At 46.1% G+C, this 16687-nt stretch overlaps 1 protein-coding gene across 3 annotated transcripts in view; it reads right to left on the bottom strand.

Annotated features, from left to right (window-relative positions):
• LRRC20 (leucine rich repeat containing 20) overlaps positions 1–16687 on the bottom strand; it is a 2045340-nt gene that overhangs the window by 1566495 nt on the left and 462158 nt on the right. For all 3 annotated transcript variants that reach the window (XM_069610505.1, XM_069610506.1, XM_069610507.1), the window contains exon 3: positions 15537–15686. In XM_069610505.1, the coding sequence (XP_069466606.1) occupies positions 15537–15686 (150 nt within the window). The remainder of the gene's footprint in view (positions 1–15536; positions 15687–16687) is intronic.

The raw sequence follows: 16687 nt of genomic DNA, 5'->3' as shown, positions 1-16687 counted from the left end.
GTATTTGTAGAAAAATATGTATTTGTAGAAAAATATGTATTTTTTCAAATGACACACACGGAGTGCAAAACATAGCACTGCTCATGCTGAGAAACACATTGTTACCTCATTTAGTCTATTTAAGATGGGCACGACACGCACAGGGCCAAAAGATAAAAAAACAGCAATGCCAGTAGGCCAGTGAAGAAATCTGCTGATTGTTTGCTGGCCCCAAATGGGCTTACCTTGACGAATGAGGGCTTCAGATGAGGGAGGAGGCAGTGGGGCTGAAGGGAAGCTGCTGGACGGTTACTGTGATCAGGATGAAAGAGATCGAGGCTTCCACCCGGCATAGATGAGGGCTGTTGTTGAAGGTGCTGGCTCCCACCTCCCAGAGGGCCTGATTGGGTCAAGTAGCAGAGTGTCAGCCAATCACAGGGCACCAGGCTCACACAAGGTCGATGGCTTACTGGGCAAGGCAGGGGCTGCCATCTTGGGGTGTGGCTACTGTCAGAATGGCAAGATCTCACTTGAGTGTTGGTGTTGCTTCCACTGGTCGAGGTGTCGGAGGCAGAAAGTTCAGTGAAGGTTTCCTCAGGTGTTCCAGTCTTCTTCCTGAAGAGGTAGGATCTGTACCGGGAATTCGCAACATCGTCTGATATAGCACCACCAAGACAAGAATGGAGTCTCCCCTGAGCAGACCAAGTATGGGGAAAAAGCCAAAGGCAGAAAAAAAAACAGGAAGCCAGATGAACACAATACAGGTCAGATGGGTAGATATTCCTTGGAAGTACTGATGGGTTGATATTCCTTGGACGTACTGATGGGTTCATATTCCTTGGAAGCATAGCAGGGGTCTCCCTTGTAGAATACAACAGAAAGGATGGAAGGCAAAGAAAATCTAAGGGTACTGATGATCAGAGAAGGGAATCAGTAAAGCGAGCAGGAAGAGACCAGAGAGGGAAGAATCCCGAAGGGAAAAGTTAGAAACCAACTACAGGAAACCCAAAATGAGAAGTCAGAGAAATAACATGAGTGTCCGGCGGCTAGGAAGAACATAGCTTGGATGGAGTCAGCGATGCCAGAAAACTTGGGAAAGTACAGAAAAAAGGAAGACAAGAAATGGGAGAAAAGATCAGCTTCTGGCTTCTCGATATGACCACAATAGGAGAGTACCGAAGGACAGATCTCTTGCAGAACCCGGGGAGACGGAAAGTGAGGCAAGAGGCGATACCACAAGGATAAGGGAGAAAGGTGCCGGGCGAGGTGGAGCGGGCAGGAAGACCGGCCGACCCAACGTGGAACGCCGAAGCCGGCAGAAGGAAAACACAGAAGGCAAAGGGCAATAGACAGAAAGAGAAAAAGGTAGAAGCAGTGGAGAACACTTAAAGGCAAAATGAAAGTAAAACACTGAAGGAGAACAAACAAAGGGCAAAAATACAAACAGTAAGCAGGAACAAAAACGAGGAGGATCAAAGGCAGAAACAGGAGGGCTACAGAGGAAAAAAGTGACATAGATCGTTAGTTTAGAAAACACTAAAGTTGCAATGCGCAGGGGGTGTGGCCAGGAGGAAGATGAGGAAGCCGGCCACAAAAAGACTAGACCGTGCTGGGAGAGCGTGGTGGCACAATCAATGGTGGCTCCTCCATCGGTCCCACAGCTTCCCTGTCCGGCCTCTCATGACAGCCACGAGCAAATGAAACAGTTGAAGTATTTGTAGAAAGACTTATTTTTTCAAATGACACAGAGTGCAAAACAAAGCATTGCTCATGCTGAGAAACACATTCTCGTCTCATTTAGTCTATTTACGATGTGCGTGACACGCACAGCGCTAAAAGATAAATAACAGCAATAAATGTTATAAATTGCTGCCTGTAATGCTAGAAGGCCAGTGAAGAAATCCATTGATTTTCTGCTGGCCCCAAATGGGCTTACCTTGATGAATGAGGGCTCCAGATGACAGAGGAGGCAGTGAGGCTGAAGGGAAGCTGCTGGACTGTTGCTGTGATCAGGATGCTTACGAGGTGCGTGACACATCGTCAGAATTGTATAATTGTCATGATGCTTCTTGGGTTGTTGCTTTCCTTTTGACAACCATCCTTCTACCATTATTACCATGGGAACAGACTCCTTTGTTCCACAGTATGCTACTACTTCCACCAATTTCAATGCAACATCCACTGACAATATTATACACAACCACAGTTCTGGTATGTCTGCTTCAGCTTTGTATTTCAGGATTGTTAGGCATTAAAGACAAGACTCTTCAACCTCTACAGGTATACAAGGCGCTATTCTCTCCTATACTCCAAGAAAAGGGCAGCCCCGTTGCCTCTTCTGTCTGTCTCAACTTCAACAGTTGCAGCATTAAAGATTATTGAATTAATCTTCTTACAAGCATCCAGCTCCCTTCCCCAGCTTTATTCACACCTTCGTGCTTCCAGTATCTACCTTGAAGCTGTATTGCCACACTCCCAACTTCGGGTAACAATGTCACACTTGTATCAGAAGACACTCAGGAAAGCTGCAGGTTACTTTGAGACAGTCGCCCATGTGCTTTAGGAGGAACTGTAAATGTACCACACAAGGATCGATGATCCATAGGCAGAATAAGTTACTGCAGCTTAAAACGGGAGATCGTTCTTGTCCAGGACTCTGTGAGGTTGCCTCTGTCAGTGCCCCCGTCTGTGCCCCCGTCTGTGCCCAAGTCCAACCCTGTAGTACAAGCTTGCCTCCCAGGTCCCGCCCCGCCACCCTGTTACCTCCGCTTGTGCCCAAATCCCACGCTGCACTACCGCAGCCAGAGTGCCACCTTGCTGGTCAAGACCTGCTCCCCACTCGGCTACTTTCTTTAATACCCGAGTCCAACCTTGCACTACAACACCGAGAGTGCACTGTCAAAGCCCACCCCCACCCCCTTTGTCAACCGGTCCCGAAGGGCAGGAACCATAAAACGCCACCCTGGAATCAATGGCCCGTACTCACGGGTGAAGGTGATCTGCTTCTGGCCCCACTCGCATTACCACAAAGGGGCTGCAGCCGTCTACAAACCTGAGGTTGCCGGAGGACAATACAGGTCAGAGCTGAGTTGAGACGGATTGCGGCGGCCTGAATACAGGTACCACCCATGGGAGTGGGAGGGGGATGGAGGCCAACCCATTTGCAGCATGACCTCCAGGAAGCCCGCTGATAGGGCAGGAGTCATGGGAAGTACGGTAAAATACGGAAGTGCTGAGACTTTTCCTTGTTCTTTTTCTGTGATCGACAGACGGAGAGGGACTCGGACTTATGGCGAGAGAGTGCCGAAAGTTTCCATAGGCATATTGAGACTACTAGAACCCAAACCAGACAGCATCCATACACCCGACCCCTGCAACAAATCCTTAACAGTTTTCAAACCCTTTGAGTTCACGCAGGAACGTATTCTCGTGTTCGCCTCCTGAAAAAAGGATTCTTTCTTTTGTTATGACAACCTGGCTCCTGCCTGATAATTTCACAGACTCATAGCCACAGTTTGTGAAACAAAGTGCAGCTGTTGACTACAATGTAGTGTTGATTTAGATGTACATTCCTGAGGTAGTTTTTTTATCTGTTGTAGTTTTGTCTCTTATTTTTTCATTTCTTCAGGTATATTGCCCTGAAAATGGTGCTAGTGATGCCAAGAATAAAGAAATTGAAGACTTTATAGCTTTACATATCGCAGTTCAGTTTTTCCACATCGGGTCCGAAGGGTGTAAATATTGGATGGTGTGATCTGTTGCTGTACAGCTAAATGCAATATGTTGGGCTCATTAACTTCCTACTTGGTAGGATGGACTACAAGCTCATGTGCAACATAGCACTGGGCATTGAGCGTAAAAATACTATCCTGGGGGAAATGCTCCAAATTCAGACATAATGTAACTGATTAAAATAAGCCTGAATGGGTTTTGGACTAGAACAAAATAAAAATCAAATAAAGCAACTTCATAACTCCGATGGATAGATTTAAACAGGGTTCGCTTCAATATAGAAAAGGGTTCGCCTCTTGGCTTGGGTAATGCTTGTTCTTATTAGTACAACAACTTCTAGGCTTAAAGAATACATAAGTTACAAGGTTCAGTCTTGGAAGGAGAAACCGATTTAGGCATACATGAACACTCTTTAAGGTAGATCTCTAACCTTAAATAAGTGTTTGTACTCCCAAGTATTAACACAGATATTTTCTAACTCCTGTCGGGAATCACAATTGGCCACACGTGACCTTCCTTTGATGCCATAGGTTCTTTTAACAATTGTGAAAGTCAACGTTAGGGTTTCGGAATAATTTAGAAAGCGTTTCCCCTTTTATTGAAGACACCCGATCACTCCGGCAATATTAATAGTTCAACAATGGGAAATGAAATGCTTTTCTTCTCACGTGCGCACTACGGCTTTTACTAAAAGTGCACTTGATACATTTCCATTGTTAATAAGACTCTTCACAACACTAAACAGTTTATACTTGCTTCCATTCCTACGCGAGTCACTTTAGCGCTGGTAAAAGTTACCGGCAAGGTTTTCGGAGTGAACCTGAATGCCAAGCTTGACTCACCGGCTCCAGGAAAACTGCGATTGCGGGCTGCTTCACCTTCCCGACTTCTTCCTCTTCTACTATGGCTTTGGGACGCACACACTTCTGCAGCACGGGTGTCTCCAGTCTGGCCACACCAACTGGGAGTCTTCATCACTACTTTGTCCCTCAACTTGCTTTTTGCTACAGGCATCAGGCTTCAGCACGTTTGCGGCTCTGCAATTACAGCCACTATGCGCACCTTGGAAGACCTTTACTCTCAGCACATCTCTCAGTGCAGCCACGGCAAGTCAGGGTTTGTGAACACAGGACCCTTTCAGAACCTGCAGGTGAAATCTGCTGTCCCCACGTTCTGGCGTCCTTTAAGTGATCACACTTCCGCATTAACTGTCAGCCTTGTGCTTTTCTGCTTCTGCTACTACTACCAGCCTTCCAGCTCCTGCTCATGCGTTCTTCCCTTTCCTACTACAGCCTTTTATGCCTCCTCGGTGGGGCAATTGGTTTCAGGTGCAAGCCATTACTATCAATAGTCTGACCCTGTTAGGCCTAATTGCCTGTCTTCTATATCTGCATGCGTCTTCAGCCCTCTTCTTCGTCTCAGTCCCTATGGGATTCTGGGACATGTAGTTCATTCTCTGAAAGTTAGGCTTTTCCACTTCTTTAATTTGGCAAGAAACCATCAAAAGGGAGGTATTATGGGGAAAGTTTAAAAGGGGTTCCTCCCAGTCTTCCTGGTCTAGTTCCCCCCCCTCCCCCATACCCCATGTGGTCTTCCCGCAGTACACCAACCCCAGGGTCGGGATCAGACAGCGCTTGCCTTTCCCTGGCAACATGAGGAGGGTCCCAGACCAGGTTTCTAGGAAGAATCCCATCAGATCCTTCACATATCCTAGTACAAGGGATGGTGCTGGAGTGAAGAGAGGACCTAGGGACAGGTCCTATCCACCAGACCAGATACCCGAAGGAAGGACTGAAGGCGGGGCGCTTGCTTGAAGAAGCCAGAGAACAAATATCCTGGCAGGATTGTGACGATACAGTCTGCCTGAAAAGGATCATGAATGAGGGCAGGAGGATTTCCAATTGCAGTTAAGAGTTGAGCGCTGAAAAAAAATCAACGGTCATAGCATAGAAAGAGCTAAGAGAAGTTTGAAAGAATAAAAGGGTGTGAAGGAGCCTAAGAGGGGCGAGAGAGCCAGGGGTCGTGGAGAGATCAAAGAAGATGGATTTGTTAAAGGAACAAGAGCACTTAAAGGCCTAAAGAATGTGTGCTGACCCGAGACCCTGCAGAAGGCAGAACTGTGACCAAGCCTCAGGAGAGGACTGCAAAGAAAAGCATCTGGTGTTGGTTAATTTCTAAAATAGGGATGGAGTTTAAGAGGATGTGTTTCCTTTGGGATCCTGTGTGTTGTAGTTTAGGGTTAGCCTGGAGGTTAAAGCAATTAAAGACTAGGTTTGAACATTTCATTGACCCTAATCTCTGGACTTTGGTGGTTAGAATAGGGCATCCCAGGAGGGAAAGAGACTCTGAAGAATAGGTTTAAGACTTGATTACCCTGATTTGCTGGGAGCACCCAGAGAGTTATCGCCTCCTTGACACTAGATTATCAAGGGTTTCTCTGCGTTAGAATATTTCCCTGACACTATAGGTGTCCACCCAACCCAAGACCCTTTTTTTGTGATTCTTAATTTGGTTAGTATGTTGTGCCATCGCTCAAAATCCCTACAGTACACACCGATTGGTAACCACATTGATTTGTCTTACTTGTACCTATTGCCTATTCCCATGTGTCTGCACGACTCTCTTCCATACAGTTTCTTCTATGCTATCCACTTTTAGTTTTTCTGAAGTAGCTGTTCCCCTTTGAGTCTTTGGTTGTTTTCAGCTAAGGGACCATAGCTCTGATCCACCTTCACATGTGGCTCCAGGAAAACTGCATTAAGTTCATTAACACCTTGAAACACGAAACACAGGCCTTCCTATACCGAGGTAGCCACGGAACCATGGACATGAAATCCCCATGCCACATTTAGGTTATTCATGAAACTGTACTCAAGTGTTAATATAAGAATATGAGTCAACAAAATATCTAAAAGTTGTCCTTGGGTGAAGCTACACATGTGCCATATTGCACCCAACTATTACCTCAACATGCACCCCATTCTCCACAGACCATGTACTGTGGCAAAGTACTGGAACCAACGCAACTGACAGTCTGTTTTCCCACCCCATTCATACGGCCACTAAAGTATTTGCAAGCTGATGGTTCTGAGTGAGGAAGCTGAGCTGGATGTCACTACCAACCCGCAAGAGAGACAGAAACACAGATGACGAAGCTTAGGACTCTGCGTAAGAGTCTCTTAATGTCACTGACAGATCCTCTAGGAAGCCGTGAGGATGAACAGTGCCTCTCGTGTGACCCTGCAAGCAGAGAACTGCACAAGCAGAATGCACATTCACAGAGCGGCAGAAGTAAAGCTGAGTAACCCACCCTGTGCATGCATTACCAAACGGAAGCAAAAAGCAAAAGTGGAGTACAGCAAATGAGGAGAGAAAGCAACCAGCCATGAAAGTGTGTAACACTTACCAGCGTCAGAAAAGCAAAACAGTCAGCAAGATGGGCAACAGAAAAAGGTGAGTGAACCTCTGGAGGTCCTTGCTCCAGTAACTGACCAGGAGAAAAGTCGAGAAGCATGGGAGCAGCAGGCAAAGCTGGGAGAAGCAGTGAGATGTTGAGTGTGGAGTGAGCAAGAAGCCTCGAATGAAGCTTTAACAGAAGTGTGTTATTGAATAGATAAAAGGTAACTAGAATTCACAGATTGTGAACAACTGTTGTAAATTAAAATGCTCTGCCACGAAGTACCAGGGTGGGAAACTGCTAAAGTATACAGGTGACAAGAGATTTAGAAACAGCTGAAAGACGCAGAAGTATAACAATCACTGTTGCAAGTATAAATACCCTGGTAGGAGGTACAAGGTTTGGACACTTGTAAATGTTAAGTAAAAGATTAGTTGTAACAGAAATTAAAAATTAAAAAGGCGTTTGATTACAAGTCTCCATAGCTTCAAGTAAAGGCAGAGAAGCGAAAGCCCTTCAACAAGGTATAGTTAGTTACAAATGCCTGAAAACCTGCATCTGGCATTAAAAGACTGAGAAAAAGTACACAGTGCATTCCGGAAAGCATAGTGCCAGAGAACTATGTATAATCTGAGAACCCAAACATTTCATCCTGCCCAGAAGAAAAGGAAGCAACTTTGATGAATCCATACAGAATATACCTACCCAAAAATCACAATCTATGTTGTAATAATCCTTTCAAAATATACATCCTATGTTAACAGTCTGATTATGTGCTCGTCCAGAACCGTTTTCCTTCCGCCGCCACAATCGACCGTCACAGTGTCCCAAAGCAGCTTTTTTGCATCCAGCAAGTAGTAAATTATTATGTAGCAGATGGCGCTGAGATGGGCATCCCTATTCCACTGTAAAATGCTGCAATGTGAACGTGGTCAGATCTACAGTAGCCCACCTCTTTGACATAGTCACTGGCAGTCAACACTATTCTTTTGGCACTTTCTGGACCCCATGCATTCGCTGATTCAATCAAGAAGTTCATGGCTAATACCATTTTGCAATCAGACAATACATCAAATAATACATCAGCATAAAATAAATACATTCTCAAGGAAAATAACAATGTTCATAAAAACAAACCACATAAAACAAAAGTATGGGGAAAAAGAACAGGCCATGTTTAACGGGCAGAAAAAGAAAAGTGTCCATTGGTTCCATAGGAGGTCCAGTTACAACTCAAGGTGGGATTCTACTTTAATGATAACTTTGCATCTAGGTATGTTCTCCATAGTGAGTGGACTAAATCATTAAAGGCTTGTTTAAAAACAATGCAGCAAGATAGCAACTTCAAGGTTCAAAACAGACAAACATTACAAACATCAAAACATACAATGAGCAGGTGGCTTGGCAGTTCTCAGCAACTCGTGACTTAAATCCCAAGTAAAGTGTCCACATTTCTTCTTCGGTACACCTACATGTCTGTGGGTCATTATATCTGGAAAGTAGCACATGTAAGGCAAAATGAGTGCCCCCGACGGGAGTAGTTTCGTACCTGTAACTCCATTTCTCCAGCGTTGATATCTTTCATGGATTCACATGCTGTGAATATTCCCCATCAGGCTGGGAAAACCCTGTTAAATTTAGTATAGTAGTTTTCCTATGGAAAACTGTGTCCCATCGACGTCGTTGTGGGTGGTTTAGGCAGCACCAATGGGACGTCGAGTGTATAGCCCTCCCCCCACCCCCTGCGGCTTCCCCTCAGATTGTAACCTCTCCAAGAGGAGGATGTCCTAAGAAGGATGTATGTCTGAGGGAGAAGGCTGGAGGGCGCATGTGAATCCATGAAATATACCAACGCTGGAGAAATGGAGTTACAGGTAAGAAACGACTCCCTTCTCCAGCATTGGATCTTTCATGGAATCACATGCTGTGTATAGATTTTGTAGCAGTAAGAATGCCTGGAGGTGTACATCAGGCAAACAGGACATATACAATATGATCAAAAAAGAGAGAATCACATAACTTTAAGACAATAACAGAGGAGTAGAGTAAAAACCATGGAGGTTGCAGGGTTTGCCTTACTGGAAAAGCTGTTGACTCAGACAGTAGTGTCTGGTGAAGGTGTGGGGCACCGCCCACATTGCTGCCTGGCAAAGGTCTCTGATTGGTGTGCCCACCCATAGGGCCGCTGAGGTCGCCGTGGACCTTGTAGAGTGAGCGCTGGGAGCCGACTGCAATGGTTTGTTGGCTTTATTGTGGCAGAAAGATATAGTCGCCGCCACCCAGCATGAGATGCCTGGTTTTGAAATCGGACGCCCTTTATTGGAGGGGCCGAACGCCACAAATAGTTGTTTGGATGATCTAAACAACTTTGTGCGATCCAGTTAGTACTTTAAAGCTCTTTTGACGTCCAGAGAATGCAAACCGTTTTCCGCAGTAGTGTTTTTGTGAAAATCCGATGGAATCTTCGGAATGAAATGTGGATTTGTAGAGAGAAGAACCCTGTCCTTCATGAAGCGCAGATAGGGCAGGTCAATGACCAGAGCCTGCAGTTCTGATAACCATCTGGAGGACGTGATGGCCACTAGAAAAATCACCTTCCATGTGAGAAATCTTATGGCAGCTGTTGACAGTCACAAACAGGGGTTTCATGAGGGCTGCAAGTACAAGGTTGAGGCTCCAAACGGGAGAAAACATTTTCTTTGGAGGAAAAGTCCTGAAAAGATCCTGGAGGAAATGCTTAATCAATCTGTCACTGAAAAGTGGTGTATAATTCCTTTTCCACGTGAACCTTGATATCGCCGCTCGGTGAACCTTGATAGACGATATTGCCTGACCATCCTTTGCTAACAGCAAAACGTAAGGAAGGAGTTGTTGACGTGAAATGTGCAATGGCTGTTGGTTAGGCTGTCTAAGAACACCAGAAACAAAACCTTTTCCACTTATGCGCGTATGATGTGTTGGTAGACAGAGCCTTTAACGAAGCCAGAGTGCAGCGACAATCCTCGGCTATATTTAGGTTGCTAAATTGGATTGGTCAGGAGCCATGCAGCCAGGTTGAGGGAGCCTGGATTGTGATGCCACACCATTCCCCTGTTCTGAGAGAGGAGATCTGGCTGGGAACCCAGGTGAAGAGGATCATCTGCCGCCAGGTGAAGGTCAGAGAACCCGGTCTGGCTTGGCCAGAACGGGGCCACTAGGATGATTTTGCAGGGAACCTTGTGAATCATCTGAACCATTTTCCTTATCAGGGGAAAAGGAGGAAATGAGTAAGGAACATCCCCGTCCCCTGGAAAGAGAATGCGTCCCCTCTCGAGCTCGGATGAAGGACTCTGCTGGCAAACTGATGGCACTGTTCATTTTCGTGGCTGGTGAACAGGTCCAAAGTTGGAATGCCCCACTTTTCGAAGATCTTTGTCACATGGGAGCTGTTCAGTTGCCATTTGTGCGTCTGCAAATCGGCCTGTATGTTCTAAATCCCTGGCAGGTGGAAAGCCAGGATCTGAATCCTGTGTTCTATAGCCCAGTGTCAGATGGTTTGGGCTTCCTGGGAAAAGGAGTTGCGAGTGTAGTTCCCCCCCCCCCGCTTGCATAGATAAAACATGGTTGTGGTGTTGTCGGTGAGAATCCTTAATACCCAGTCCTACATGAGGGGAAGAACCGATCTGAGCACCCAATGTACTGCCCTCAGTTCTAGGATGTTGATATGCAGAGAGGCCTCCATTGTAGACCGCAGGCGTTTGTTTCGGAAGTGGTCCAGATGAGCACCCCATCCAGCTTGCGAGGCACCGGTGTGTAGAAAATCCGGTTCCACCAGGGGCATGCCCTGTTTGAGGTTGACTGGAAGAGTCCACCAGAGAGTGGGCTATGAGCACCCCGTCTGTCCAGGACCCTGGATTTGGGACCATCTGGAAGTGAGAAACTCCTGTGTTGGGCGAATAAAGAGACAATTTGGAATGAGTGGAATGCAGGACAACATGGTGCCGAGGAGGGACATGTATGAGCGGACCGCGACAGATGTTCCTGGTGTAAACGAGCCCGCTAGGGACTAGAGTTTGCCTATCCTCTCGTTCGAATGCCTGACCTGATTGAGAGATGTCTGGAATTGCGCTCTGAAACTTGCTGAAGTTGATGGCGAATCCTAGATGTTGTAAAAGGAGCATTGTGTTGGAGAGATTCCTGTTGGTAAGTGGAGCCCCTGACCAACCAGTTCTACAGGTACGGGTAAACGTGCTGACTGTTTCTCCGGAGGTAAGCTGCTACAGGAGCCCGACACTTGATGAAAGTCCTGCAAGCTGACTTTAGGCCGAAGGAGAGAACCCGAAACTGATAATGGCTGTTGCCCACCATGAACCTGAGAAATCTTTGTTGGCTTGGGTGCATATGTATGTGAAAGTAAGTGTCCTCGAAATCTAGAGACGCCAAAAGCTCCTTGCGTTGAACTGCCCTTATAACGTCTTGCAAGGTTAGCATCCTGAACGTTGGCTTCTTTATGTTCTTATTGAGCAGCCGCAGGTCTAGAATGGGGTGCCATTTGCGGTTTGGCTAGACTATGTAAAACCTGGAGTAGGTACCCTTTCCTCTGCCGATAAGGGGACCCCCTCTATCGCCCCTTTATGTAACATGAGACGAACCTCCTGACGCAAGACGCAAAGGTGAGGCGGAGATGTTTTTACTGGAGGAATGGGGCGGTTGTGGACACGTGAACTCCAAAGAGTGACATTACTGGATAGCTTCCAGCACCCATCTGTCTATTGATATAGAATGCCACTTGATACAGTGGAATGCCACCTTCCCTCCCAGTTGGCTGCCCATGTGGCAGTCATTAATGCGGCTTGCTTTGACGGCCTCTTTGTGAAGAGGAGGCCCCCCTTTTATTCTGGCCTTCGTACTCTTGTTGCGTTGGGCAGTCTGAAAGGAACGCCTGTATCCTTGGGAATAGTAGGAGGACCTACCCGATCCCTTATCTCGAGAACCTGCAAATCTTGCGTTCCCTGAGGTGCCACGAAAGTAGCGAACGGGGCAAAAAGATCTTCTGCCCTGCACGGCTGTAAGTGATCTTGAAGTATCAGAATCCGCTTTCATGGTTTTCAAAGCATCGTTGATCTTTTCCCCGAAAAGATTTTCCCCCTCGCAAGTCATGTCCACATCCTTGTGTTGAACCACCTGGTGGAAATCCGTGCAGTGAAGCCAAGCTTGACGCCTGAGAACCACCCAGTTATTAATTTGCTGGAAACCAGTCTCCACCAGGTCAACCGCAATGTTTATACTGTGGTTCAATGCCATCTCCCCTTCTCGCACCAAAAGTATAGCTTCCTTCCTCTGCTACTCCGGAAGGTGGTCTAACAGTGGTGCTAGGCAGTCGTACCTCGCCTCGATGGCCAACGAGTTGGCAGCCTTCACAATAGTGGCTCCAATAGTGAGGAATTTCTTACCGAAAGCGTCCAATTTATGGTTCTCATTTTCAGGAGGAGTGGCACACTTGTGCTGGGTGCAAGCCTTTCTATTAGCCACTGCAGAAACAACTGATTCCAGTGTAGGCTGTGATGTCAGGCACTTCGGAGTGGATTCGGGAGCTTTGAATTTCTTTTCCAAGTGGCCCTCGATTGCTGACTCCGTAAACGGGTGCTTCATCGTACAGAGATCCTCCTTCCATACATGATCCAATATAGGGATTGAGAAAACCGCCTTTCATCTATTCCCCATGTGGTCAAACAAGAAACAGTCCTTTTCCTCCTCCGCAATTAGACCAAATTCCTGACAGGCTTTAGCCATCATGGCATGGAATGCCCCTATGTTATCAGGAAGAGATGGTTGGGCCGGACTAATCAGAGCGTCCTGGTTCCAGTCAGTATCCCAAGTATCCGCCCACCTTGGATAAGAGGAGAGTATGTCTTGTGGTGCGATGTCTGAGTAATCCAACTCTCCTTCCTCCTTTTCTCTACGCCGAGGACTAAGAGCCCTAGGAGAATGGGGAGGAGGTCTAGCCGGGGATCGCCGTCTGGGACGAGAGTCTTGATTTCGCGAAGTGTCTGAAGTATCCTTCTGATGAGGAGTAATCAGCGGGCTTTGCAACAGCAGGACTACCAGTGTTTGAGGCATAGGGGGCCTGGTGTCCTTTTGCCCCAGGAGAGATTGCAAGGTGGTGAGAACTTGCAGCGAAAGCAATGACTGCGGATTAATTCACGGATATTGAGGTGGAAAAGCCCACATGTCCATTGAAGTGGACGGAAGGGCAGGCGATTGCGCAATCCGCTGCAGCCACAGGACCGATGGATCTAGAAGGGGCGTTTCTGAGGGCCCTTCTTCGGGATCAGACTCAAAAGCCTCCTGCTCATCGTAGCGAGGTGCTTCAAAATCAGAAGTGATCACATGCTAAAGTATTTTCTCCAGCAGTATGGTTGGAGACTTTTCGAACATGGGCTGTTGTGCAGGCACAGTTGTGTGCTTTGACCTCTTGTGAGCCAGATCTTTTGCTGGTCCTGCCGAAGAGGTATGGGTTGATGGGGAACGGTTTGGTGGTTGATGGTATGGTCGTGGACGGTGTTGTCGTCAGCGGTGCTGTCGTCAACAGTGTAGTAGCCGATGGTATGGTCGTCGACAGGACAGCGGCCGACGGGGTCGTCGCCGCTGAAGCGGTCATCGACGATGGAGCATTTGCTGGGAGACGAGTCATAGACGTGGTCTTTGTCGCCGGTACCCTCGTCGATGGGGAAGACTAAGGCTTGGAGGGCGACTTGGATCTGTGCTTCGTAGTGTTGTGGCCGGATGAAGACTTGTGGGACGCTAAAGAGTGATGCTTGTCAGTGGATGAAGATTTTCTCGTCGACGAGAACGTAGGCCTCAATGTGGATTTATCTGATGAAGACTTACGGGCGAAGTCCACAAATTTCTGCGGGTGAGAGCCCTTCTGCTTAGCTTGAGACGTGCTCTGAGCGGGGAGAAACCTGCCCCTCACCACTCGACAGAGGCCCTTTCCTGGATTTATCCTGACTGGTTGAACGACTAGGCCCACCTGAGCGCTGTTTCTTATGCAGTGGTTCTTCTGACCATGAGCGTTGCCGCGGTGGTGATCTCTTAGCTAAGGGAGTGGACGTCCTGCAGCCGCGTGAGGAATCGACCTCCGAAAACGGATAGGCCCCCTGGTTCCGCCAACAAATTAGGCGCCTGTTCCTGTCCTAGAGGGTTTTTTGGGGAAACCCTTGACCGATGTTGCAGACTTCGATGGAATGATTGGGGTAAAAGCAACATAGCCATTCGGAATGCCGGTCCCCTTCGCAGACATTCTTGAGGCTGCAGGTCTCACACGGCTTAAAAAAGATTTCGCCGGACCGGAGGATTCCATAATGGGACCGTAAAACACACCTTTCTTTTAGGAAAGAGTGGGAACAGTGAAAGGTGAAGTGATGAAAGACATTTTTTCTCACAAAAAGACGAATTCTCTGGAGAGAATGCGAGGTAATCCCAACGGTTTGGAAGACGGTTGAAATCTGAGGGGAAGCCGCGGGGGCGGGGCTATGCACTCGACGTCCCATTGGTGTTGCCTAAAGCACCCACAATGACGTAGCTAGGACACTCAAGGTGTCAAAGTTTTTCCATAGGAAAACTACTATACTAAAGTTACTGGGGTTTTCCCATCCTGACAACGGGCAATATTCACAGTGGGAACCTTAGAGGGATACAGCCTCCTTAGAATGCTAAGAATAGACATTCCAATTTTAAAGTGGTTTTATACAAAATGAACATAATTGAGCACAATGAATTCACTGAAACAGTGGTTTAAATGAAAGTGCATCTAAATTTGTTTTTAAACTCGAATTATGTGCCATACCACAAATAGTATTTGTGAATTACCTGCACTGTTTGTTCATTCCTTTACCAAACACCATCATAGTGTGGCTATCAGTATTTTAAGTGCATATTACCTACACCATACAAATTAACATACTCAAAGCTATCAGTATTCGATTGTCCGTTTATGTCTTCTGCAACATGTTTGCTGTAAGCCATAATGCAATACAGAATAAAAAAAGTATATTTGGCAGTGCCCATCTTTTAGAAATGTTTGAATTCAAGTAATAAAAGATTAAACAAACTAAAAGGTTATGCTAGTCATAGAATTCTATAATCTAGACCTACAGTAAGAAAGAGTTCAGGAAGGCATCATTTGTGTAGATCATTAAAAAGGTCCCGACCCATATTTCGCATAATCACCACAAAATACTCAAAACACACAAGGGAAAAGTTTTGCTAATCTGGCACCAGACTTCTGCATTTTGAGTTCCAATAGGTGAAACCGCATGGCACTTACAGTTTCAACCACTTTCATTTGGGAGGTTTTAGGAGCAGAATTAGTTTTCTAGGCCTTAACGCAGCCTGCATTGGATGCATCATGACGTTTCTATAGGTCCGTTTTGAACCCCAGCCCTACCTTGGAGTTGATTGAAGGTGGCGAAGAACTTGCTGGTCAGGGACTTCATGTCATTATTCGCCAATGAGATAACATGGATCTTTTCAGAGACATGGGTCAACAGTCTGTAAATCCCAACGGGGAAGGCCTTCAGCTGGCAATCTGCTAAATCTGCAGTGACGAGATAAAAGAAGAAAGTGACATGTGTGAGCAAAAAGGCGCTACTCTACTCGCAAATGAATGAACAAAACACAGCAAAACACAGCAGCGTGTGCCAAGGGACGTTCCATAGTAATTGCGCTCATTCCTGACAGGAATGTGTGACAGACTCGATTAAACGTCAACTCTGATCACTTTCACAGGCGAGAGGGAGTTTATGGGGGGCTGGGGGACGTGGCAGAGAGGAGTCGCGGGTGAATTCTGCCATGGGAACATCAGTGCTTTTAGTCAATAAAATCACAGTTCCTTACGGGATGGTCAATATAAAACGAATAATGCAATGTTGATCAAAGACGTTAATGATCAAAGGAAAAGTAAGAAGCAATATTGGTGATTTTTTGTATAGATTACAAGAATAACATTGAACAATCCACCATGACTAATTCAATTCATCTTTATTTCGTCAACGAGTGTCATAAAAGCGATACATACATAAATTAAAAAAAAATAGGACCAGCGATTCATTATATACAACAACACTTCAAGATTACACATACAATAAAATATCATCAAATGTGATAAAATCCCACAGAAGAATAGAATGATAGACAAACTGAAGCAGCTAGAACTGGTAGCATGATGGTGTGCATTCGTCACCTGATATTAGAAGCACATAAGCAGTAAACAATCATGTTGCGCCCGCAAGTTGTGGGCTAAATTATGCAGACATCTTCAGTGGCACCACTCCTGCACAGAATTTAAACATAATACAGAGAACACATGTTGAAAATGCTTACAACCCTCAGAATAGTACAGTAAAAACCACTATTGAAAACGTATAACAAGGCATGACCAATTCCAGAATTAAAACAGCTTGGGTCATGTGTTTTCTCTTCCAACATGGACATATTTTTAATAATAATTTTAGGATTTTTTGGTCCTGAATTTTTAGTGGCTTAGAGTGAGTTTCTGTCTTTCTAAGATTATTTTTCCACATTTTAGCGTCATTTGTT

This window comes from Ambystoma mexicanum, chromosome 8, assembly GCF_040938575.1.
Source record: "Ambystoma mexicanum isolate Mex_15411 chromosome 8, UKY_AmexF1_1, whole genome shotgun sequence".
NCBI classification, from domain to species: Eukaryota; Metazoa; Chordata; class Amphibia; order Caudata; family Ambystomatidae; genus Ambystoma; species Ambystoma mexicanum.
Note: the sequence above shows the minus strand (reverse complement) of the source record. Positions and strands in the feature narration are given on the sequence as shown.